We start from the raw sequence: 26,875 nt of genomic DNA on the forward strand, positions 1-26,875 counted from the left end.
CATGAGATTCAAAGGGAATTGGAGAATGTTGCTTATAAATTGTGGAGTTACTGCCTCACGGTTACCATCCTGTCATCAATAACATCAGACTGCCCTTCACAGCTCAGCTTTTTCTCCTGTCTTTTGTCAACTTGTAAGGTTTCTACATCCCCTGCTTAAGATTGTTCCCCATCACTGCATCCATTCTCAGTCCAGGTCTTTTGTGTGGAGTCCCAACAGTCCTATGCCGATTTCTTATTTCCTATTTCATACTTGAGCAATTCAGGAAGTGCTGGGTGATTCACTAATGTGATTACATAGTAGCATTTCAAGATACCCTAATACTGCTTTGGAGAGACAGCTTTGGAGAACCTGGGTAGAGAGCTCTAGAGAAAGTGAGGAAGCAATGTGGCAGGTGAAGAACTGTGTTCAGGAGATCTGTGGATTGTGGTGCAGTAAAGGAGGGGTAAGCAGAAGGCACAAATTAAATCCTGGAATTATGCATAATGTGCATAATGCCTGCTAAATGTGACCAGTTGGGTTCAGCATTATCCAGAAGTAAGAGCAGCAAGCGGGTTGCTTCCAGCTCTGCTTTGTTCTTAGGTTCGGTCTCCCGTTTCAGAGCTGCTGCCAGGCTGCTGAGCACCCTGTCCACCTCCTGCGGTCAAAACCGCAGCAGAGCCTCCAGCAGCTCTGGGGCCCTGGGCGAGCTCTGGTCTCCACTCGGACCCAGGATGTGCACCTCCCTGCAGGAGATGTCACTAGCCTGGACAGCAGGCACCCCAACACAAGAACAAAAGCTTTTCTACCTTTTAGAAGTAGGTCTGTTTGGGTAGATATCCCCATATAGCTTTAATCCAGTTAGTTGGGGTACCAGTGGCAAGTCAGTCTCGGTAGCTCACACTTTGTGCTCAAGCACCCAAACCTGCTTGGGTGCTGGCTGCACGCTGGACTCTCAGCTTCCACATGCTCGTTGCTATTGATACCTAAGCTTGGTGAATTTAAAGTGGGAATTACTATCATTGCTGCGATCACATTTCTGACTGTACTGTAGGTATCCATCTTATCCTCACACTGTAGGCATTTTGTAATAGAAACATTATGTAGATGGGCCAAAATAATCAAAAAACCATTTGCAACTAGGTTGCTTTATTAAGCTGCTAAAATGTAATTTGCCATTTATCCAACAGACCCATTTTCCCTTCCAGTATCCATTGATGTCCAGGATATAGCTCAAACTTCTAGAAAAGAAATTTCTGAAAGTGGTAATACACTGGTTTTGTTTCCATTCATTCACTGACTAAACCCTCAAGTATCAGCATGGCTTCTGACCTTATTGCAGTTTAAGTTCTTTCCCCAAGCAACGATCAAGCAAAGATAGTCCTAAAATAATAAGGGAAAAAATAATGCCATGGCAAAACGTTTCTTGGGATTGAGAGAATAGGATTGTTTCTCATCTAGCAACACCCTAATTTTATTGTAATTTTAAAATTCTGTTTTACAGATTGACTCTCCAGTCAAGCTCCGGATGCATTTGTTTGAGTAGCCTCAACCTCCCTATGGACTCAACAAATGTATCACGAAATGGCATTGCTCACTGGGAATGCAGATCCTGAGTTCAGCTCCTACTCCTTCAATAACTTGGAAAACCTGTGCGAAGTGCAAACCAAGAAAGGATTCTTCTACAAAAAAGCCAAACTTCTGCACCCTGGGGAAGACTTGTGCTGCTTAGCCCACCTGGATGACCGCACCAGGTTTGTGATCATCAACGTAGGTGGTATTAAATACAAAGTTCCATGGACCACCTTGGAGAACTGCCCCTTGACCAGGCTTGGGAAGCTAAAATCTTGCAACAATTATGATGAGATCATGAATGTCTGCGACGATTATGACGTTAGCTGCAATGAATTTTTTTTTGACCGTAATCCTAGTGCCTTCAGGACGATCATGACTTTCCTGACAGCTGGGAAGCTGAGGCTTCTCAGGGAGATGTGCGCTCTTTCTTTTCAGGAGGAGCTTGTGTACTGGGGGATAGAAGAGGACCACCTGGAGTGGTGCTGTAAAAAGAGATTGCGACAGAAAGAGGAGGAGGCAGCTGAGGCCAGGCTGTATGAAGGGGAGATGGTATTTAGTGAAACTACGCAATGTGCCTTCCAGGACAATAGCCGATTGAGTTTGTGCATGCGAAAGCTCAGGGATATGGTGGAGAACCCCCACTCAGGGATCCCAGGAAAGATCTTTGCTTGTATTTCAATCTCTTTTGTTGCCATCACTGCAGTCAGCCTCTGCATCAGCACCATGCCAGATGTCAGAGAAGAAGAAGATCGGGTGAGTGCAGCTTTTCTCAGAGTAAAGTGTGTTTTGCATTGTTGTCTCCTCAGGGAAGGTGGTGGGCAAAGTCACTCCAGCAATCACACTGGTATTGCATTCAGTATTTATGATGTGGAGGGCTGGCCAGGGTAAGAGCACAGAAAGCATTATGTCACTTAATATTGAGGGAAGATTGGGCCAAACTGCCTTGCCAGCACCGCATTGCCAATTCACACCAGCAGACAGCTTTACCCAACAGATTTGTTTTCTGACATCTCGAACCAGATGACAAACTGGCTATTGTGGGTATAAAAATCAGCCTTGCTTGAGGCTTAATATTTTGAAGTTAGGTAAGAGCTAACAGATCATTTTTTTTTAAAGGTATTTTAACATACCACTTTGAATGAACTCTCAGTACCCCACTGTAAGAACCACATCTAAAGTATTTTGATGCTATAGGTGAGTTAAAGGGCAGGAAAGCTGAGGCAGCAATTTAACAGCAGAAACAAAGCAAATGTCCTAATTTTCAGACATGCTTAGTATTCTCAAGTGTAAGCTGTGGATGCTTCATGCCCTTGAAAATCAAGTCTTACGGATATTTTGTTTATTCTTTATTTCAACAAATTTCCTGAGGGTTTAGTCCCTTATTTGTGCAAGCAGTTCAGTTTCCTAGGATTAGCTGTGTGTAGGCCAATGAGAGCTCACCCTGAAGATCAATAGAGGAGGACATTCACATTTTTATTAAATATGTGCTGAAATGCAACCTAAGGGGTTTGGGGGGTGGGGACTTTTCAAAGAGTTCATGGCCTCTTTAGTTTTACCCAAATCCAAGCTTGACACTAAATGTTTGGGCTTAATTTCTAGCCCCATGGTCATTAAATGTGATTGTGGACTTCAGCTACTCAGACAGTACTTCACTCCGTCATGTTCTGCCTCTCAGATGAAGGCTAAGCTCTCCTGAAAACAGAACCCTTCTTGTGTGCTGTCACCCAGGTGCTGAATGGCTCATCTCTCACTGCCACTAGCAGAAAAGAGAGCGGTCATTACCTGACAGGAGGCATTTACTGTTTTGTAGTGTTGAAAGTAAAAGGCATGCTGATGGAAAATGGGTCCAGCACCTCCAGAGAGACCCCTGTGTTTGACTGAGCACCTCATACGCAGTTAAACCCAACCTTTGCTTGTGAGGTATGCTCAGGTTAGATAGCAACTGGGTTGTTTAATTTAGAATCAAACACATTCAGTAGCAGCCAGGAAAAAAGACAAAACATTTGGTATGTTGTTTGATATTTGGTTTATTGTAAGATCTTTGTTTTAAAGGCTTTTGTATGATATAAAATTTGAGGATAGTAGTACTGGGTACTAATTAAAAACTATATTGTCCTAATAATTTAAAACACAGATAGTTTCCAAAACACATGCCTTTTGCTGTAATTAACCAACAGTGCTCCAGTATGCTGGAATTTTAAGCACAAGGGATACTTTACTGTTGAAAACTGAGATGTGTTTAGTGTTTAGATGTTCCTGGGTTTAAGTGAGAGCTGAACAATTGCTTTCAGAATTACCAGAGTTTAGGCACCTTGTACTTTTACTAATGATCTGAACATAAATAGGGACTCACAATAATAGGCTAATAATATTTGTTGGGTGGAACAGGGTAATAATGAGGGTAGAGCAAGCATATGAGAGAAGCCCGGATTTCTTGGTAAGCAGGGACCATTAAAAGGAGCACATTTTCATAGTCAAATGCAAAATTGTACAATAAAGATGAACGCAGACTTGCTCTTGCAAAAGCAGGGAGTCTGAGTCCCAAAATGAGACTCTAAATAGGATTTAGGGTACAAGCAACTGAATGTAAGTTCCTACTGCAGCACAAAGTCAGAAGCGTTAATGTGATCCATGAATATCTAAGCTGGTGAGTAGTGATTAGAAGCTGGAAAATTATTTTGTGCCTGTATGCGGCATTGGTGAGACTGACACTAGAATACTGCAGTCAGTTCTCGTGTTCATATTTTTAAATGGCGTTTTGAAGAATTGGAGAGGGTGAAAAAACCTATAAATATTAGACACCTGGAGAAAATGCCATACAATAAGAAACTTGAACATTTCAGTTTATTTAGATTATCAAAAGGAAGGTGAGAGGATTAAGCAAATAAGTGGGTTTTGTGGGAGGAGGAGAACTGGATCATCTAAAAGACCTTTAAATTATGCAGGGAGAGGATGCATGGTTAAAAGCTAAATCCTGATAAATTCATATGGGAAGCTACGTGCCAATATTTAATACCACCGTGATTAATTACTGGGGCAGACTAGGAAGAGAATTAGTGGATTTTGTATTTTTTGATGTTTTCAGTACAAAGCTCAATGCCCTTCTGGAAGGTAGCCTTCAGCTGAACACACTCTACTTCAATCAAAAGTAAGTTACTGATTTCAGTTCCAGTTACAAAGGTGAAATGCTTGCAATACAGAGGAGATCAGAATAAATGATCTGATGTTTTTCTGTGCCCTAAAATTCTAAAAGCACAGAGCTCCTGCACATAGGCTTTGTTCTGCCCTTTGCACAGGGAAGGTCTGTGGGTTAGCTCAGTTGGTTAGAACATGGTGCTAATAACGCCAAGTTTGCAGGTTCAATCCCTGCTCACTGCAGGGGGGTTGGGCTTGATGATCTCTCAAGGTCCCTTCCAACCCAAAGCATTCTATGATTCTATGACAGGGTGGAAATGGTTATTTTGTTTGAGACAAAGGTGGTTCTCTAGCACAGGGGATAGGTGAAGGATTGCTTCTTACATAGCTTAGTTCATCCCCAATGTTCCTCGCCTGCTACTGGATCAATGCAGGTCAACACTCTATTTGAGCTGTAATTAGTCATGCCAGGAGTCATATGCAGTGACTGATTTTGGTCCTGCACAAATGGATGTAAATACCCATGCAGATCTTTTCAGCCTCAGTAAGGCTGGGCAAGGAGTCAGGCATCTGCCCACATGGAGTTGCTTGTAGGATCAGAGACCTAAGTTGCAAACTCCTTGCGTGTCATCTGTACATGGCTTAGCAAGCTGTTGCAGCTCATCAGATAACAGGTGTGGAGAGAAGTGAGCTTATGTGAGTTCAAAGTCATGTTAGTCATCCTGAGCTGTATCCGTAGTTACCTGGTTTAAAATTTGTGCCCAGGGATAGCTCTTTGGTCTGTTTTTACAGTCTCGTAATAAGCAGAAAATGTATGTTCATCCCTCCTGGCTAAGGAACAAATAAACAGGGAAAGAGAGAGAAACCAATCATGAAAAAAAACATGCTGAAGAGCAATTTCTCATACCCTGATCCTTTAATGTCATCTGAATAGACCAGCTGTTACACCCAATGATGTACTGCAGCGGTGTAAGTGACCTCACACAGATGTAAGCATGGGACCTTAAAAGTTAAGAAGTAATTAAGAAATGGGCAAGGAAGTTATTTTAGGTCCCTGCCTATGTCTTTTAAAATACAAAAGAAGAATCAATGATACATTTTGTTAACTTTATTAACTGCTCCAGATGTTCTAGAGGACAGTGGCAGTGGTTTAGCAAGAGTGGGAAGGATGGTGTTCCTGTGTACCGTAGGTACCTTGTTCTTACTAATGGTCACCCTGATTCATCTGGAGCATTACTCTTTTTTGGTAGTAGTATCATGTATTTCAGATGCTGCACAATTATGAATAAAGCTAACAGAATCAGATCCTAAACTACTTTTTACTTACCAAACTAAGATATATATTTTATCTTGTCAATTTTTTTTCTCATTTAGGTTTTATTTACTGATTAAATCAAATAAAAAACACCAATCCAGTAATGCTCATAATATCTGGTTCTGGAAATTTCAGGAAAGGAACACTTCAAAAGTATAAAGAAAACAAACCCGTGAAGAAAGTCAGGTTCTTGCATGTGAAGTAACAAAGCAATAATTAATCTTTAATTTCAGAATTTTCAGAATGGGAGATTTCTATGCTGATCTAGATTTAACGGTGAGAAGTCCCCTCTTAAGGCAAAAATACTGCTGAGACAAAATCATAGCAGGAGCCCTCAGGCACTGAGTTCTTTCAAGACCACGACAAAAATTATCTCCAAGACACAAAAATAGCCAGAGGCACAGAGTATCCTTAAGGCATTTTAGGCATATGATACCTTTAAGTGGGCTTCTTAACTCTCTAAACAAATGGCAGGTATCGAGTGACTCAAGGAAAGCAGCTAATACATCACAGGAGTCTTAAACCAGTTGGGGATACATTACAGCAAAAGCTTTAACAACACAGTAAGAACTGAAGAACCAAAAGACATTGAGAGATTCAACTGAAAGCCAGATGGTCATCATGCTAGACTCTTCATTTTTTTCTTGGTGAAAAACAGAAATGTCGACCATTTCTATCTGAAGAAGGCAGCTTCTTTCTTTTGTTAGACAGTCTTCCTCATCACAGAAAAAAGGTGGTGAACTCAGAGATTAACATCAAGCATTTTGTCCTGATTCACAAAAGCATTTATAGGCCTAAGTCCCACTGAGCTCAATCATTTCTAGTACCACAGCGTAAAACAAGAGAAGATCAGAGAGTACTTCCTTCTTCACCGTGCTTTCTAATGTATTGGGAAAAGCTGGGCTAATTAAAGATGCTGTGATAGGAAGTTACAGTTCAATAACCTTCAGCTGAAGAACATTGCAACAAAGAGAGAGACTCATAAATAATTAAGTTAATAATAGCTCATAAGGAAGCCTGAAACTATTTAACCTTCTAAGCTTAATTTACACACTGTGCTTCAACTTTCATAGTGGTGAGGATGGAGAATAGATAAATTGTGAATGTGCGTTTTAAACAATCTTGTGACTAAAGATTTCAATTCACAAAGGTACACACAAAAGTAATTTCAGACAAGGTTAAGAGAGTCTTGTATAATGCTTCTCAACAGCTTTTCAGAGACAAGCTGTTGATGTAGGGGCTGGGTCAGCAGTGAGGTTGGTTGAAAAGTGGCTGAACAGCCAGGCCCAGAGGGTGGTGATCAGTGACACAAAGTCTAGTTGGAGGGCTGTGACTAGCTGTATACCCCAGGGGTCCATACTGGGTCCAGTCCTGTTCAACATCTTCATTAGTGATCTGGAAGATGGAGCAGAGTGTACCCTCAGCAAGTTTGCTGATGACACAAACTTTGGACAAGTGACTGATAGGCCAGAGGGTCATGCTGTCATCCCAAATGACCTCGACAGGCTAGAGAAATAGGCTGACAGGAACCTTGGGAAGTTTGGCAAGGAGAAATGCAGGGTCCTGCACCTGGAGAGGAACAACCTTATGCACCAGTATATGCTGGGGGCCACCCAGGTGGAAAGCAGCTTGGCAGAAAAGGACCTGGGGGGCCTGGTAGACACCAAGTTTACCATAAGCCAACAACACGCTCTTGCGGCAGAGAAGGCTACCAGTATCCTGGGCTGCGATAGGCAATATATTGCCAGCAGGTTGAGGGGGGTGATCCTTCCACTCTGCTCAGCACTGGTGAGACCACACCTGGAGTCCTGTGTCCAGTTCTGGGCTCCCCAGTACAAGAAAGACGTGGACATACTGGAGAAAGTCCAACAAAGGGACATGAAGATGATGAAGGGACTGGAGCATCTCACATATGAGAGAAGTTTGAGAGAGCTGGGACTGTTTAGCCTGGAGAAGGCTCTGGGGTGACCTCATCGGTGTGTGTAAATATCTGAAGGGAGGGTGCAAAGAGGACAGAGCCAGGCTCTTTTCAGTGGTGGCCAGTGACAGGACCAGAGGCAGTGGGCACATTTGGAGGTTCCCTCCAAACATCAGGAAACATTTTTTCACTGTGAGGGTGACTGAGCACTGCCACAGGTCGCCCAGGGTGGTCATGGTGTCTCCATCCTTGGAGATACTCAGAAGCTGTCTGGACACGGTCCTGGGCAACTAGGTGGCCCTGTTTGAGCGGGCGGAGGGGGCTGTACCAGATGACCTCCAGAGGTCCCATCCAACCTCAACCATTCTGTGATTCTGTGGTTATAACTATCGATTTGTTTAGGTTTGTAATCTAAATAGGTAGCTAAATAGGAAGAAATATAAGTATTCAGGACCTCAGAGTGCAAGAAATGCTAAACATTTTGTTGAATGAATGATGTCATCTTGTTTCAAAACTCTTGCAGTTTTCTGGGCGGGGAAAACTGTCATTTTTACATTAAATTATTTACTCATTTCAGTGAAAAGTTATGTAAAGGAGTAAACAAGTTGTTATTGTTGGTGCTTTCTATCCTAAGATGGCACTCTGCTTGAGACTCTGGAATGAAGCTTTTCATTACTGGAGAGCTCATTTTTAGCACTTTATCTCTTTTGTGACTGTTCAGCTGTTTTTCTGCATGTGATACTGAGACCGTCTCGATTTTAACTTAGAGCCACATGTTTATGATACATAGATGGGTTTTTTTCATGAATGAAAGTCTTAATAAAATTGCAGCTTGTGTTTTTCCTTTCTTTGTGGAATAAACTGTTCTAGAAATTACAACACAGTCAACATAAAACATGTATTTAAAAAAATCTCCCTGCTGGTATTACAGATAACTTTTTATAGTAAATAGGCACCAAGGGTGACTTTTTATAAAAAGAATCTTGTGGAATTGGACTAACTAATTTCCCTGGGAATCATCTGAGAATTTGTTATACCATTCTCTCAGCTCTGCTGTTTCAATGCAAAAATCATGAGCTATAACAATATTACCAGTTATGGCATCTGAACTGATCTACTGATGTACTCATCCCCTACGTTGCTAGTTTGCATTTGGTGTTTGCTCTGGGCAGTTCAGGCCACAGCTGGCTGGAGGCCAGGGAAAGACCAAATGACTGAGCAACAATTGTCACCTGCCTCTTCTGCAACATTGTGCACAGTGCACAAGGAAGTTCCTGTAGACACATGAGATTCATGTTCACTTTCACATTCACATGCCCTTGCTTAAGGGATGTAGGACTCACAGCACTGCAGAGCTGTATTTTAACTAAAAGTAAGGTGTTTCTTATTTTTTTCTTTCATAAACTTGAAGGAGGTTTTCTGCCCAGATGGTACTTAAATCAAAATGGTAACACACAGTCCAAATTACAAGCTTTGAGAGCATCCTTTACCCACAGCTTTACTCAGCAGCAATAACCAAAAGTTTGCCTTGTTGTTTATGTGCTCAGTCTGCTTCATGTAGTTTCATCACCTGTTCTATGTAGTCCTGCACTTAGATTGTGAATGCTTTGGGAGAGAATGTCTTAAACACAACATCTATGACCATCATCATAACAGAAATAAAAATTACATCTACGCTGCTGTTCAGGTACATGGGCACATTCCTCATGCCTCAGGCTGCAAGCTAGGTTTCTAAGCAAGGACGGTTTTTTCTTTTCATAAGTGAGATCAACTTAGTTCATGCAAGATGCAATTACTGTATGAGATCCTTAGAGTCGAAAACTGAGGAGTAACTGCAAAGTTCTGCAGTGCAAGTCTGAGTCATCATAGTGTAGTCTCCCAGCTCCTACCTCATGGTCAGAGAGATTTGCTGTGCTTTTTGCCTTTCAGACAGCTCAGGTTTGTCTGAAAGCAGTTGAAAGTGATGAGGTTTGAAAGATAAAAGCAATGTTGCTTCTGCGGGTCACACACAGCTTTAAAATCAAGAATGTCTGCACTGCTCAATCTAAACCTTAAATGTTCAGTTGTGTGGGTTTTTTGAGTGGTGTGCATCTTTTATCTGACTCCCATGGAATTTGTGATTATGGCAAAATGTTCTTTACAAATACCAAGAAGTGGTGATCATATCCTTTGATCATTTTACCGGGAACTGTGCTTGTCTGTGAACCATCTGAATGATGCAGTCCTTAATGTAAAAGAAATACATGCATTAATCTTTCCTTTCTGGATCTGAATCTAAGTCTTTCCTTTACTGGTTGTCCAAATCCAGCTGTTAGCATTAGAGCATATCTCGGAAACAGTTTATTTTACCGAGTTCAGGATTTTTGTATTCACACGCTAGGGAATCACATTTGGTGCTGTGAGTCCTCGGCATCGCTGTTGCACAGCACGCTGCCCACCGCACCTGCTCTGCCCGCTGCTGCCCAGGACTCCGGCTGCCTGGAATCCCCCTGGTCAAATAGCACACCACATGCCAGCTTCACCAACTCTTTTCAGAGATAGACCTGCCCCTTTGCAAGGCTACCTTAAGCTGCTAATGAACAGAAAATGTTTGAAGGAATGATTGCTTATTCTTGCTATTGGTTGTGTGGACAGAGTGCTGCATAAAAACTAGTTGTATTTAGTCATGGCTACTTTTGGAGAGCTCTCGCCACTTCTTCTCCTTGGCTTGCTTGCTCCTCTTGGGGGGAACAAGAAAAATGACATTCTGCAGTCCTACCTCCCCTGGGGAAAAAAAAAAAAATCCAGCCTTCCTGCTTGATTGAAGCTATTTAAACTTTAGCAGACATATGTAGTTGTTCTGTCATGGCAGCTCTTTCAAGAGAAGATAAAGGAAACATGGTCCCAGTAAGAAAATCTTTCTCTGTTGTATCAGAAGGATTAGGAGGAATGTTGTATTTTCTTTCACTAAGAGTTGCCTTTAAATTGGGGGGGGTGGGATCATTGCACTGTGGAACACGTTTGCACAGAGTTTCACAATGAGCCTTCAGACCCTCTTCTCAAAATTCCCCATCTCAGCAAAGTTACCGCCTGAGCTGTTCATGCCATGGCTCTTACCAACTCTGGGTCTCACTGCAGCGTCTTTTCCTGAGTTGCATTTCCCAAAGAAGATTTTGAGGATAGTGGGTTACAGTATAGACTTTGGGAACCACCTGTGAATCTATGCAGTGTTTTAGGCTTAGAAGTCAAAAAATGGGGGGAGTATTTCTCTGCACTGTTAGATTGGGGATGAGGCAGGAGTTGGATAAGATAAAATTCCTGTTGACTTGTTAATAACTTTGTGCTGTGCTAATGAACTCTTTCAGTCTACAGGATATCGTCTCATGAATAAATAGCAGGCTCAGGTCTTCTTTTAAATATTGTATAAATATGCTGCAATATAACATTAGTGATAAATAATGAAACAGCTAACGCTCTTCCATAAAAGCATTGGTAACCTTGTTGCATTGTTAACTGGTTTATGTTGGGTGCAATGTGGCTCAGCCAGCTCCATATGCTCCATATTTAATTTCTTTTAATATTTCTCTGTTTCCACACCCATAACTATCTATACCTGCCAGTGGATTTATTCTCCTAACTTCCAGGTAAATCATCCAGGGAGTCTCTGAAGCAATCTCATGATAGTAGTTGCTTGGCCTCCAGTCATGCTTGTAAAATTACTACAGCTACTCAGTACAGCCTGCTCTGTAATATCCTGAGGGTACGGCGTAGCTTCTTTACTCCATAGATTCCTCCACTGCCTTTTGCAAGACAGCTTATGCTGTATGGGCTTATTGAGTATTGTCCTAGTGTTCTGAAAGAGAGAAATCTTTCATTTATTTGTAAATAAAAATATCATCTGGAAATCTCATCTCAGAGCTCCAGGATATGTTGCTATCAGTTCTGGAGGTTTCGAATGAAAGAAAGCAACCAGATTTACATTTGGCTAGACCTCATATATAGCTAGGCTGAGGTAATGAGCTGATTCATGTGTACAGCACTTACTTAGAAAAATTGCATTAAATCATTTAACATTATAAATGATTACATTTTCATTGGTTAAATGTGGTGATTGAGATGAAATACAGAAGTTTTTGAAATTGGGGACTTTTGCAATGTCCATGGAGACATTTAGATTCAAGACAAATTAAGATAGAAGAGTGGTATACAAATGAAGAAAAAAAAAGGTTAAAAAAGTTTTGCAGTAGGTTTTTAGCAAAGGCTTAAGAAAGGACCAGGAGAAAACTATAAGATTGTTGGATTTTCTAAAGGTAAGCATGATATTAGTTCTAAGTAAAACCATGAAAAACATGGTACTGAGTGCAATCGGCAACATTTTTGAGGACAGCAGTATAAGTAATTCTAGCCTTATGTAGAACAACACTCATTAGTCAAACTTAGTATAATTTTTATGTGGTTATAAAGTTATCTGAAAAAAATAACGTCTGATGTAAGTTTGTATACGTCTGTAAGATATTTGAATTAGTGCCACACCTTAATAAAAATGGCATTTTTTCAAAAACTTACCTCCCTTATTAAATTTCTCTTAGGTCTCAAAGTAGCAGAAAACTAACATGAGAAATCATCATCCAGCGACAGTGTATGCAGAATGGCATGCAAGTGTCTCTGGTGTTGGCCCAGAGCTACTTAGGTGTTTTGCTGGTGATCTGGGAAAAATATAAAACAATTGGAAAAGAAATTTACAAGTAGCACTGAAATGACAACTAGTCAGGGACTGGGAGTATCTGGCATCGTAAGCTGATTTGAACATGAGCAGGTAACTGCATGTTCATCAGCAGAGAGTGCAACCTGTAAGTGTAGAGAGCATAGAGAGCCGAGAACAAAAGACTCTTCTGGAAAGCGGGGACTCAGAAAGGATTTAGAGACCCTGGTAAACTACTGGCTGTACATGATTTCCCGTCTGACATGCTAGTTAAGAGGTGAAACATGAGGCTCAAGATACTGTGTGCAGACTGGTATCCATTAAGTAGGTAAGTTGCAAAAAATGTTAAAAGAATTGTTTAAAATCTGAAAATTTTGCTTTATAGTGAGACACTAAAAGAGTTTTTAGTGCAGCAAACAGCAGAATCAGAGAATGCCTGTGGACAACAGTGAACAATAACTGGAACTGCAGCTAGACAAACTCATACTCTAAATCATAGAATCATAGAATTGCGTAGGTTGGAAAAGACCTTTAAGATCATCCAGTCCAACCATTAGCCTAACACTACCAAGTCCACCACTAAACCAGTTAAGGGTAGAGTAGCAATTTCGTGTTTCCTGGCTTGGTGGATGGATTATTTATAATGAAAGTAAAAACTAGGAATCATTAAGATTGGAAAGTACCTCTAAGATCATCAGTCCAATCATCAACCCAACACCACCATGCCCACTAAACCATGTCCCAGAGTGCCATGTCTACCTGATTTTTGAACACTTCCAGGGATGCTGACTCCACCACCTCTCTGGGCAGCCTGTTCCAATGCTTGACTACCCTTTCTGTGAAGAAATTTTTCCTAATATCCAATCTAAACCTCCCCTGGTGCAGCTTGAGCCCATTTCCTCTCGTCCTATCGCTAGCTACTTGGGAGAAGAGACCAACACCCACCTCACTACAAAAATAAGGTGTATTACAGAGTGGGTAATTAACAATGGAAGCTGTCTAGAAATGCTTGAGTACGTCTCATATAGTTTTTAAATACATTCTGTCGGTCCTTCTAAACATTACGTTTCAGCTCAGATGAAACCGTAAGTGTGGTTCATGAGCCACTCAGTGAGATCCTCTGCTCTGCAGGGGATTAGCTCAAGAGCCCCTTCTGGCCTTACAGGTTGGTGAGCAATTGCCATCCCATCCCCAACTCAGTTGCGCAGGAGCGCTTGTCCCCCTGTGCTGGAGGTGCCAGCAAGGATGCTGTACGTCTGGGGCTTCCTTGGCCCTCGTGTATATTCAGACCTGAAGTCATCAGCAAGATGAAATGAGCAGTGGCAGTTCATAATTGTGATTAAAGGCGAGGGCAGCCAGAAAACCTCAGAAGCCCGGAAGCTTTCTGAAGAGGAGTGACATGGCATGAGCCTGGCCCCGTGCAGGGAGGATCCTGACCAAGGTATCTTGTCCAGCGCTGACTGTGTTTGCGGGGGGTGCTACAGGGGCTGGGACATGTTACTGGCGGGACTTAGTCCCAGTGTTAGCTGCTGCTCAGACTGGAGCTTGCGGGTCACTCATGAGCAGGATGCCTGAGCCAGAATCAGCTGTTCTCCAGGATACGTGCCAGCCCAGCCCTCTGGCCGTTCACTGGCGGGCCCCTCATACCCTCCCCTTCCCATGCAGGCACACACAACACACACTCCCTTTCTCTCTGCTCCAGCTCATTTTCTGAGCCTGGCTACAAATAGGAAATACAGAGAATAGTGTGAAGGCCCCAGCCATCCAATACATCCTGAGCCATGTCGGAAACTTTGCACACGCTGCACTGGGTAGAGACAACGACAGAACAGAAATTGCAGCACCCTCCTGAAAGGTCCACGCACTGTCTGTGGGCAGAAGCTGTGGATATTTTCTCCCAGTCCACAGCTAGTTGCCTTTGTACACAGTAGAAATATTGGCTAATTTAAGGTAAGTCATGCAGTTCTTACATTCTGCATTGCTGTCACAGAAAATGCTGTTACTGTTGCCTTGAGCAGAAAGACAGAATATGAGAGAGTGCAGGGTTTTGCAGTGGTCAGATCCACCTTGCAAAAATTCATCCACTTTGCAATTGCAGGAGTATAGCTTACAGCATTTCAGTGCAAGGGCAACACGGTAGCAGACTGCCAACTGTGACTGAGCCACTACCTCCAGGAGAGCAAATCTACCCACAGGCAACATAGGCAAATCCTTCACTTGCTTTCAGATAATAGGATGAAGGGAAAGAGGAGGGAAAAAACAGGTTTGGAAAAAATGTAAGAGGAAAAGAGTAAGCTTGACTCTGTCCTCCTTTCCTCCAAGAGATAAAACAGACACCCCCAACTTTTATAGCAGGTTACAGGAACCAGTAAAACTAATGTGGGTCAGTAAAATAAAACCAGCAATGAGTGGGAGGCAGGAGGAGGAGGACAGCCTCTAAAACAGGAATTGAAAGAAGGGGAAGACTCAGGGAAATAAGAGGGAAAATACGCTTTAAAATGCTGTTAAGAACCAGTTGTTCTTTCTAATACAATTAGAGAGAGAGAACAAGACTGAGATCCTTTTTTAGTGTGAGACAAGCTTGAGGAGAAGAAGAAAAGAGGATGCTGTGTTTAGGAAGACCACAGTTCTAGACACTGTATATCTGCATGTATCTGTGGGCACAGCCAGGTGCCACCACAGCATTGTCTTTTCCCAGGTGTTGGGTAGGTGTGAAAGCATTGGAAATGCCACTGCTTTGTAACATGGCCCAGTGTTCCTTGGGCTGGTCCTTTGCAAGGAAAGTGTTGGGTCTAGGTATTGGCATTCCCTGGGGAAACTGTTCAGACTGCACCTAAGTTCCCTTGGCGAGGACTGAGCCCCGCTCTGGTGCTGCAGTGTTTTGATTTATGCTGCCACTTACCAGAGATAACCATCTTTGTTTTTGCAGTCCTGCCATGTTTATGAGAAGCAGGTGTGCTGTAAGTGCCAAGTGCCCTTGCTCAAGTTTTTTCAAACAAGAACTGAGTCTGTCTTGTTTGCAGAGCACTAGGATAAAAAACACAAGCTAGGATTATTCTCCAGAAATCAGGAGATTTGCTATTTGGCAAGGTAACTGGGCTTCTTCATGTAAAAGCTCAGGATCAAGCATTTGCTTAGGTTTACAGAGAATAGATTTTTTAAAAAAAAGCATTGTAGTTTCCAGGCCTTGGGGAATATGATGCCTCTATCAGAGCTAGAAAAGAGAGTGGGCTGAGGAGGAAAATTTCTAGTTCATGTGAAAGCAGGGGGAGAATGGGACACTTGTCAGCAAGGAGGCTTCTGGTGTCTAATTATTCTCTTGGGTTTTTTTACTTTCAATTTCAGTGAAAAAGTGGGCCAAAACCAAGGAAAACATTCTGGAAATCTGGAAATAGAAAATTCCAAGGTGATTTTTACTCAGAAACACTAAGAACGTCAGGGTTTCTAAAGTGAAGCTGCTCTTTGGAGGACACCATTGCTTGGTGAAATCATCATTCTTTTTTCTGCGTTACTGCCTCTGTCCATGGCAGTGACTCTGATAAACAAATCCTCTGCGCTGGGCAGCCCCCTGAGGTCAGGCTGTGCAGGTCGTGCCTGGTCCAAGCAGGGCAGGCTGTGTTGGAAGCTGTGGACACACCTGGAGCACTGTGTCACCCGTGGGTATTTCCCACAGAGTGGGTCTGCTGCAGGGCAAAGCTTCTAGAAAGCAAGCCATAGCCACAGTGGCCTGTGAAGCCCTGGTGTGAGAGTTCATGAGTTTCAAATATAAGATCTTGTTCTTGTGGACCTGTGTCTTGTGTAGCTGTTTGTCTTCAGGCAATTTCCAAATGGCACTGAGATATTGTGAAATTGCAAAAGCAGATTCTGGATAAAACTAACCAGTGTTCTGACTCAGAATATTTGTTCAAACAAATAGCAGTAAACCTATTCTTGTTCATATAGGTTGTAATTCTCTATTATTTAGAGCGTACTTACATCTTACACACATGCAGAGACCAAAGCTGTGGACAAGCCAGGTAGGGATCTCAGGCCCCCCCGAGGTCCAGCTCCAGCAAGCGCATCATTTGCTTTTCTAGTTGAACATTACAGGAAGGTAGGACTTGGAGGGGTCCTCTGAGGTGAGTGCAGCGCCCTGTTGTCATGGGTACCACATCACACCACCATTTCCAGGAAACGAGAAGCTTCATCTTGAAAGGTCTCTTGCCTTTCCTGTTCTTGCAGGGGGCTCTTTTGGAACCTCATGTATCTAGTTCTAGAGTCCAGATTCTGAAAACTGGTGCAGCAATTTCTTCTCCTGCCAATGTTGTGCTTTCGATTAGTCATGGGTTCTCTTTGCAAATAGCTAGCGCAAACTGAGCATGTTAGCTCCCTCTCCTTCCCACGCTTACCTCACCTGCTGATTGCCATTACTTAGCTGATGGTGTTGCCCTCCCAGCCATTCCTGAACAAAGTCAGCCGTTCTAGCATAACCAACCAGTGAGTTATCCTATCTGACTTTGCACTGAAGAGGATTAAGGAATGATTGTATGTCCCATTCAGTGGGATGAGCTGGGGATTGTAAACAGCCAGGTAGTAGATGGAGATAGCAGGACTTTCAGCATGTCCAGACAGACCTGAATGAGAACATTTGACCATGCCATTAAACAGTGCTTCTTTTCATCCCTGTGGTTTATTTATAGGCAGCAAACGTGTTTCTTCTCTGCCTTCATTTGATGATGGTAAACAAGTCAAATGCATTTAATTGTCTGTTTTTAAGATAGATTTTCCTTTCCACTAGCCATTCAAGTAACCTTGGGTTACTCTTCCAACTCATTTCAGTTTGAATAATCCTTGTTGAACATCGGTGGTTCTTGAACAAATCAAATCCTTCACTTACATATTGGGACCTATCAGCAAGCTCCAAATGCAAGTGGTGGTTGTTTTGCATGTGTGTATTTGGTAAGCAAGAAGGAAATGTTGTCAAGGTTTGTTTCAAAGGTGAAAACCACAGGTTGTGAGAAGCTATGTGAACTCATCGTAGTGAGGCAGATTACAAACATGAGAAAACCAAAGAAATATGAAGTGAAGGGAATATGAGCCCACGAGGAAGTCACTAGGCAGTGGGAATGCAGCAGAGCTTTAAGTATCCTCAAAAAAAACATTACCCAGGGTACATTGCTCCTCCTTAAATTATAGTATAGCCTCTCTCTCCTGGTGTGTGGTATGATCAGGCTGGGAGATAGTAGCAGATGGCTGCTGGAGCGCATACTGTTCCCTCAAGTTGCTCTTAGCCACAGTCACAGTCTGAGGAGTTTTTAGCTGTCTTTGCACACACAACCCCCCCCCCCCCCCCCCCCCCCCCAAGCCTCTCTGGGTGAGGTACTGTGCTGTTCCTGACAGGCATCTGAAAATCAGGCGAGTTGATGGTGTTCTGTTTCATAGGTATTTATGGTCTGGTTTATCCTTTATATGTTTCTTGCTTCTTGCAGATTTTAGTTCTTGGTTGCTTTCCATAACGTAGAGCCAGGTAACATTTGTTTCCCTCTAACAAATACTGCTGCTTTTGGAGAAGTGTGTGCTAAAAGTGGATGCAGGTGTGAGAAAAGCTGGTTGAGAAGACTATATTAATGAGAGGGCATTTTGTGCATCTGTAGTACTACTTACCTGCTTTTCATTCTTCCCAGTAAAAAGAAGCAGGACAGTGGACTGAAGAATATATCTGCATGTGGCAGGGCCAGTAAGTGAAGGAGGCAGGGAAATGGAGGACAGCCTTAGGATCACAACAACAGTCTTGCCTGGTAGGTAGGTGATCAAATCCCCTGCGTCTGTGTCTTTCTCCACAGTTCAGATGTATATGCCAAATCCATGCAGTCAGAGTACAGCTGTTAAGACATCCACGGCATTTGCAGGGAGAAGGGTGACACTTAAACAGGTCTCAAGGCTCAGTATTTATGGCTTAGAAACCCAAGTCCTACCTACAGTATCTAATTTTGGTCATGCAGTTTGGGGCTGAGATGGTCCAAAGCAGCAGGCTGCTTGTGGATTAGACAGAGTAACTCAAGGAAGGTTCCCTGTGCAGCCTCCTGGATCATGACTGCCATCTACGTCTCCCACCTATTTAGTCTGCAAGAGTGGTCATAGGCTACCCCAGTGCACGGGTGAACTCCTCACACACGTGGTCTTCTCTTCCCTCCCATTGACTCCCAGACCCTTTTCTGAGCTTTCCATTTGACTTCATAGTTGCATCTCAGAAGAACACTTTGAGACAGAAATGCAAGGCATGTGCAGGTAGCTGTAGCTCAGTAACCCCTTGACTATGTGACTGCAACTGAATAGCACGGCATGTAATTTTACAAGCTGATTAGACTCTGGCTGTGGATTTTAGCACACCCTGAAGTTACCTTCTAGCAGTTGCCATAGTCTTTTGGCATCTCCCTTGTTCCTGTTGGTGTTCCATGTTTATTTGCAGCTTCACTGGCAGAATAAAAATGAGAGGCTGAGAGGTTTTGAAAAGTGGTTATTTGGGGCTGTGCTGTCTTGGGATCAAAGGAAATCCAGAGAGGTAAGTCTAAAGCAGGTATAGCTCCTGCCCACCTCCTTGCCCTTTCTATTCAACAAAGACAAGTTGTACAGGAACAATTGTACAAGAGCTATCTTGTGTCCATAATATGACTGCAAACTTTTAGTGACAACCCTCCCCGCTGAAAGTGGGGCTCTGGTTACGTTTTCTAGCAGCTAGGCTGAAGATGAAGCACGAACTAGGCTCCAGTTGCAGATCAAAGTGTGTACAGCAAGAAGCAGAGGGCTCTTCCATGGCCCCTTGGTGACTTTAAAACCAGAAACTGTTACTTTGAATTCACAGGCAGCCAGCTTTGAGGACAGACTGTGCAGTAGCTGAATCATCTTTGCTCAGGAGCACAAGAAATTTGCAGCAGGCTGGCTGCAAGTTCAGCCTGACCCTAGCTTTAATGGCAGATGTACTGAATTACAATCACCAAGTCTGTAGGTGGTCAGCGGTGAGGAGAGCGTGCCTGCACCTGAGGGCAGGGTGTGATGCTGCCCTTCCAACAGTGGGTCACGCCCCAAGAGTCATGCACTCATCCTTTCTGTGAAAATTGGCTGGATACTTTCATCAGAAAATCACTTTTCATCAGAAAAATTGCTTTTCATCAGAAAGTTGCCAGCGTGAGCAATATCTTCGCGTTTTGTTGGGGAGGCACATTTCTGCGAATGTTGCTGTTTCGCTGGAATTTTTCTCAGGGAAGACTTCTTCATTTCACAGCAATAGCTGGGACGAGAGAGGGTGGTGACCCAGCACTCCGTGCTCCAGGCCTTCCCACAGGCTGGGACAGAGCCATGTGCAGGCTTCCACCCTGCCTGCTTTGGAGCAGGAGCTGCGTGTCTCCCGAGCTGGGCAAGTGCTCCAAGTGTTGGGCTGCTGAGTAATTGGAAGTGGGGGGGGTCTGTCCTCCGAATCTCTCTGCAGATGTTCACTGAAACAAGTGGTTCAGCCTCAAGCCCAAATCCAAAGGGAACACCCTAAGTTGCTGGGCTGGGGACTGTCTTGCTCTCTGCAGCAGTGTATCCAGGCTGGGGGAAGACCCCTTGTGTAGCAGCCTCAGGGACTTTGTCTGCAGGTCCCTTAACGCTGATCTCTGGTGCCGAGACCTCAGTTACATCAGAATTTCAAGTTCCACATTTTTGTTAAAAAAGAGTTTGCTCTGATGTGCACAGAGAAACGCTTGAAATACGTGACCCAAAAGGCTCAAGGAACAAGGGGCAAGTGGAAGAGAACAAAAATATCATTTTAGAAATGTCATGATTTTAAAGCTTATGTAAGTATTTTTGTATGCAATGCCTCTTATCTCTGGGTTGTTATTTTTCTTAACATAGATGTTTGACAGGAAGGGAAATCTTCACTACAGGGCGGGGAGTGGGCAGCATTGAAACTTCTTTCTTGAAAGTACTGTGGAGCTGCTGACCATACAAAAATGTGTGTGCAAAGCAACACAAGCACTAGGGCGGTTAGAGGTGATCTGGCTTTTGACATCTTCTAATGCCAGAGCGGGGAGATGGCATCAAAGCCAGCAAGACTCTAGAGAAGAGTCAGAATTTCTTCTCAGGAGACCAGAGGACAAAAGCAGGGTCAAGATGTCACACAACACACAGCGAAGAATTTTTCTGAGGTGCAGTACAGGGAAGTGCCAGTGAAAGGGACCCTGCAAGGCAAACCAAAACGTTTCTGAAACATGCCTGCAATTTTTAGACAGCCCATAGAGAGCAATGAGTACAGCTGGATTTGAACTCCAGTGACAATGGCATTTCTTTTTGTAATTTTCCTTTTGCCAAAGAAACCTTTGGCAAAGAAAATGTTTCTCCAGAAGAAAGATACTGTGGTTGGCTTTTTGACAGCAAATTTCTATAAATCCTAATGAACGAGACTCACTTTAATTTGCCTGCATAGAATTACTCACTGAGATCTTCCTTTGTTTCTTTTCTTGTGCCCTGACTTGACATTAGTATATGGCCCCAAAATCCTGTGCAACTGCAGACATTTCTCACATACTCAAGTAGTTTCTGCACAGGAAAAAAAATATCTACTTGCTGTTTGAAAGAAACATACACCTACTTATATAAACATACATGTCTTGTAAAGAACAACTGTTTCCATATATTTTTATTATACCACTGCTTTTTGTAATCAAAAGCCTAAGATGCTGTTTATTTAATGGCATGGTTATATGCACATTAAAAAAAAAGTTAGTATTTTAATACTAGAGAAGTGCAATGGGGATGTCCTTTGTGATTGCCATTCATGGTATTTTTTGTTTAGACCTGTAAAAGACAAAAAGAAATCAAATTGTTATGAAAACTAAAAAAAAGTTTTCCTGTGGCCCAGTTTCATAAAGCTAGATATGAAAATGTAATCATAAAAATGTATCCATTAGATTACAAGATGAAGAAATCTGGTTAGTTAGTATGAGAGCTAGCTATTTTGCTTACAAAAAGTAAAAAGCCATATGTAGTTGTTAATGTACATGTTTATGGCCATGAGTTGGTGTAGCTTGATCTTTTTTGAGAACATAAAGATTTGATACAAGCCTATTTTGGGCAGGATGCTATCCTATTCTGTTAGAACTTCTTTTTCTCTTATTCCAATGACTGATTAAATCTTGATTACTTTTTTCCATCTGTGTGTGTTTTTCTGCAAATTTTAGTTTTGTTTTCTTGAATGGAAAAAAACCTCAAAACCCTAAGCAGAGTTACAGCATCCGGTTGGACTCAAATACATAGTTAAAAGTTTTAGAAAGAGAAAAATTGCTCTTTTTTTTTTTTTTTTTTACAATGCTGTAATCAAGGGGAAAAAAAACTGCAAGGAAAAGCAGCTGCAGCTGAAAGAAGCAAAGCACAAAGAGCATGAAACACGTTTTTGCTGTTACTGTTTTTGATTTCATGTGGGGGTAATAATAGGTCATACCTAGATGATATTGAAACATGGTCCAGGGGACAGGAAGACATTTAATTAGTGAAAAAAAGGCCTCTGGCAGGTTAATTGATGCACAGGTCTGTTTTCTAAAAGCCTGTTCAGACCCTCTGATTCCCAGGACAGCCTTCGGACAGAGCCTGCCTTGCTCAGATGGCAATAGGTTAATAACGATGCTGAGAAAGACTAGCACTTTGCTGAAAATAATTATGCATTAGCTAAAAGAGGGGATTGTTTCATCCCATTAAAATGAACTCTGTGGAGCAGAGCATTATCACTCCACTCTACTGAAAGTAAACATTCCAGCATTCACAATGTTAGCTGTCAGCTGTGGACGGTGGGAGCAGCGGAGAAAAGCCAGAGCCCACCATCAGCTCTGGGTGGAGTGCATTTCAGCTCTTCGTTAACAGTGATGGGCAAAGATGCCAGCTTGGTTCTTCTGTGTTGGATGACCTGAGCTTCAGATTCTGCCAAGCTCCTCGTGCTCAGCTGAGCGAAGATTGCCAGGCTGCTCCTGGGCTTGCGTTTTTGATGTAGTTCTGCAGGAAGATTGGAGACATAAATAGCAAAGCTGTAGGTTTGTGAACCTACACAGGATAAACATGTCAGAGTGTGGGAGGGCAGATAGAGTCTTCTGAAAGTCATCTCCACTGGTAGTCCGTTAATGAGGAACAATTTTCACTCCTGTTTGCTCCCACACCAAAACTCATACACAGAAGGACTTTGGAGAGTTTCCTCTGGGGAGTTATTTGGCACCAAATAGAGGGCTCTGGGGGAATTAGGTGCCAAATTAGCTATTAAACACCTTAGTGTCTTTGTAGGTCTGCTCCATGGCTAAATTCTCCATAGGCTTCACTGACTTCCCATGAACTTTTAGTGGCACGAAAATTATGTACATGCACATCAGAATCCAGAACGCTTCCTGCCAGATAGGTCTCTTAAGGCAAGCTACATCTTAGTTTCCATACATGGTGGTCCAAGTAGTGATGTACCCTTCAGAGAAAGCAAATTTGCACATCAGGGTTTTTTCCTTCTTGCCCTTGCTGCTGCTTTGCCTAAGCCACAGCTCTTCGTCTGTGGGTTGTCTTCCTAATGTCCCAGCCTGATCCTTTTGTGCATGTGCAAGGATAGTATCAGGAGCTGCAAAGCACCTGCAACCATTGCCCTTAGGTGTGAGATCAAGCATATCCTGATGAGAGATTCCCAGGCAGCAGGGCTCTGGGACAATATCAGTCTGATGGCTGGTTTCTTGGTAATAAGGTGAGAAGTTACAGTGGCACAGGCAGAGTCCTTCCACTGACTTTGTGAGCTTTGGTTCTGGCCCACAGAGCCAGATTTGTGCGGTGGTATGAAAGCATCTTCATTCCATATCTGATGGGAAAGCCTGACAGCTTAATTATGCTGTGATAGGAGCAAATCCCCTAAAAACAAAATGTTTTGTCCTGTGTGTTATGATTGTGACAAAAATATTTATTTATGACCAAATTAGTTTGGTAAGGCTCCTTCTAGTCTTCACGCCTATCAAAATTAGGAAGTTAAAGACAGGCTCTCTGAGCTACTACACTAGTAAAACAAAATTATCCTTCCTCTCTGCAATATGCTTAAAATCTTGACAGCAATTTCAATGGGACAAGTAATTTTTCTCTCCGTATCAGCCTGACCCCCTGGGAAACAGTGGGAGGTATATCATACGCCAATTAAAAGTGGAATAAAAAAAAAAAATCTATAAATACAAGGCACTACAACCTTTCATCATGTTTAATACAAGGCTCTGAGGATTCCTTTTCATTTTTTTTTTTTCCTATTGACATCTCTTCAGTCATTGTCTCAATCTCTTCTTAAACATGAAATGGGAAAGGGTCCCTCGGCATTTTGGTTATCATATTGAGGTAACACAAGGCTTTATACTCAATGTAATGACACTGCTTTTGCTGCCAGCAGTGCAGCAGCCCTTGAAACATGTATCCAGTCACTCCCCGACATTTTGAGGAACGCTGGAGTTAGCAAAGAGGGCAAAAGACTCATTGTTCCTTTGTTATTTTCTTTGACAACAGGGTAAAAACTGTGCATAAACAGAGAGGGATGAAGTTAGGATGTGGTGCTGTGCAGTAAAAATTTCCTTGGCTCTGCCTAGCAAAAGACACCTGTGGTGAGCATGTGGGCAGAACTGTTTATAGATGTGCCAGGTTCACAGCTTCTCCGGTGGTGAAATGGGGACCAGCTTGACACAGCCTCGCCACTCTTGAGTGATATTTTATTGCTATAATTTAGCACAGGCAAGCAAAACAAGGTTTTACATTGGTACCTAATACCTGTTACACCCAGTGGGAGTCATGTACCCCACTAGCATGGATGGACTCCTGCATGCTTACAAGAGTTTTCACAAACTGTTCACAGTCAAACTGGCTCACCGAATAAATATACACTTCCCTTAAATAAATATACGCTTGCCTTCCGCTCAAAGCCCCCAGAGCATTAACACTTTTATATGAGCATTTACAGAGGAAACAGCACTAGCCCTATAATTGTCCAAATCAAAATCTGTTTATTTAAAGAAGCTGATTATTATTCAGCTGGAGTTACGAACAGTGCTGTAGCAGAGAATTGCCATAGTATTTGTGCTGTTGAATTAGCAATCAAAGAGCAGCCATCACCAGCATTACTGTTTATTGCTGTTCCAATGCGCCAAGGCTGGCTTGTTTACAGGCATCGTAGCTGAAGAACCAGAGTTCTCTTTTATTTTCCACTAAGTGAGCCTGCAGGGAAGAGCACCTCTTCCAGTGCCTCAGAAAGCTTGGGGAGGACATCGTGGTCATTAGTTGTTACAGGTGAGGTAATTAAAAATGCTTAGCTCTCTGAACCCTCCCTCTATTCTTATGGTACTTTTTCTTCTAGAAATACCTACATTTATCAATACTTTATATAAGCTTTTGACTATAGGGCTAGTGTGTTAATAAGTGTTCACTGGAGTATAAAAAATATTCTATATTCTGTGAATACATTGTAGGTAACTCCAAGAACAAAACATAAAATGTTGCAGGTGTTTATGAGCCATTTATAAGCAATTTATTATTGATCAGGAAGGGAAGGAGGGATCACTCATTTATTAAAATCCGTGAATCCTGTACTGATCCTTTCTAAAGGGTGTTAAAGGCTTGGTTAGAAATGAGGTGTGAGCCACTGGCCTTTCAGCAGTGGGCTGTCTGGCCGACAGCTGATACCATCACACCAAATTCTTGGCAGCTTCGGGATACTCCTGAGCGTCGTTGACCTGACCTCCAGCCAAATATGTAGCTAGTAGCTCTAGTTTTAGTTATCCCTTCCAGCTGCTCTTAGCAGCGATGATTTTACTTTGGTACCCCATAACTCATATCGATCTCACGTGGTACTTTCCTTTAAGAACTGCCACTCTCTGTTTGGTTCTCTCCCTGGCTAAATCTTTTCCTTCCCCCATTTCTGTGTTTCCCGCTCCTCTTCTCCCCAGGGCGAATGCTCACGGAAGTGCTATGACATCTTTGTGCTGGAGACGGTGTGCGTGGCGTGGTTTTCATTTGAGTTCCTGCTGCGATCCATCCAGGCAGAGAACAAGTGTGCTTTCCTGAAAACCCCGCTCAACATCATCGACATCCTGGCCATCTTGCCTTTCTATATCTCTCTCATTGTGGATATGGTCTCCACGAAAAACAGCAGCAAGCCCAGTGGGGGAGCTGGGAACAAGTACCTGGAACGAGTGGGCCTGGTGCTGCGCTTCCTGAGGGCTCTGCGCATCCTGTACGTGATGAGGTTGGCACGGCACTCGCTGGGGCTGCAGACGCTGGGGCTCACTGTGCGCCGGTGCACCAGGGAGTTCGGGCTCCTCCTGCTCTTCCTTTGCGTTGCCATGGCCCTCTTCTCGCCGCTGGTGTACTTGGCTGAGAGCGAACTGGGAGCCAAGCAAGAATTCACAAGTGTCCCCACCAGTTACTGGTGGGCTGTGATCTCCATGACAACTGTTGGCTACGGGGACATGGTGCCTCGTAGCATCCCCGGGCAGGTGGTAGCCTTGAGCAGTATCTTGAGTGGGATTTTGCTGATGGCTTTCCCAGTCACGTCCATCTTTCATACCTTTTCCCGTTCCTACAGTGAGCTGAAGGAGCAGCAGCAACGAGCAGCAAGCAGGCAGATGCGCCAGCTAGAGGAGAGCACCAAACTCCCAGCTGGTGACAGTACACAGGGGCTCAGTGCCACATTCCCACCAGATGCTGCTGGGCAGGAGGGTCAGCCCGCCGTGGACCAGGAAGCCAAGAGAAGTTGTTGACTTCAGCTGAAGAGGTACGTTCGCAGCACAAGAAGCAGTGGACAAGGGGGGGTCAGTTCTGCAAGAACCACCTCCTGAACTGCATAAATGAGGGGCAGACACACACAAGGTTGTCTCTAAAGACCAACTTTGGATCTTAAGGGCCCTCTGAAAAGTGCCCCTAGAAACTCTACCAAGTACAGCTCTGCTCCATCGCTTTTCTTAGGGCTTTGCTTTTCTACTGATCAAGTATTTTTGGCAACCTCCAAGGAGCAGGTGTTCAACGTAGCCAGCCAGGAGGACGTAAGGTGAAGCACAGCCTGTGCCAGGGTGCATTCGGCGGAGCAGCCAGCGTGCCGCCTCCTCCCTGCTCGGTGACGCTCCATGTGCAAGGGGCTGAACGAGGGGGCTCCCTGTGCTGCGATGCCCCACGCACAGGGGGTTTCTTTTGGCAGCTCCGCCAAGGAATACAAACCTCAGACAAGCAAAGGTGTGAGGGCGAGAGAAGGGCAGAAACTTCAGCTTTCCCATGG

General features: G+C 43.3%; 1 protein-coding gene across 1 annotated transcript; it reads left to right on the plus strand.

The window, feature by feature from the left end:
• The first annotated feature begins 1,551 nt into the window (after window positions 1–1,551).
• KCNG2 (potassium voltage-gated channel modifier subfamily G member 2) lies at window positions 1,552–26,363 on the plus strand. The gene is made up of 2 exons (XM_009488747.2): window positions 1,552–2,307; window positions 25,551–26,363. The coding sequence occupies exons 1-2, from the start codon at window positions 1,552–1,554 to the stop codon at window positions 26,361–26,363; spliced, it is 1,569 nt and encodes a 522-aa protein (XP_009487022.1).
• Window positions 26,364–26,875: the final 512 nt, after the last annotated feature.

The sequence above is a fragment of the Pelecanus crispus genome, chromosome 2 (genome assembly GCF_030463565.1).
Source record: "Pelecanus crispus isolate bPelCri1 chromosome 2, bPelCri1.pri, whole genome shotgun sequence".
Lineage (NCBI taxonomy): Eukaryota > Metazoa > Chordata > Aves > Pelecaniformes > Pelecanidae > Pelecanus > Pelecanus crispus.

Coding starts and splice junctions, on each gene's coding strand:
- KCNG2 (XM_009488747.2), top strand. CDS start 1,552: ATGTATCACGAAATGGCATTGCTCACTGGGAATGCAGATCCTGAGTTC. Junction 2,308..25,550: donor TCAGAGAAGAAGAAGATCGG/GTGAGTGCAGCT, acceptor TCTTCTCCCCAG/GGCGAATGCTCACGGAAGTG.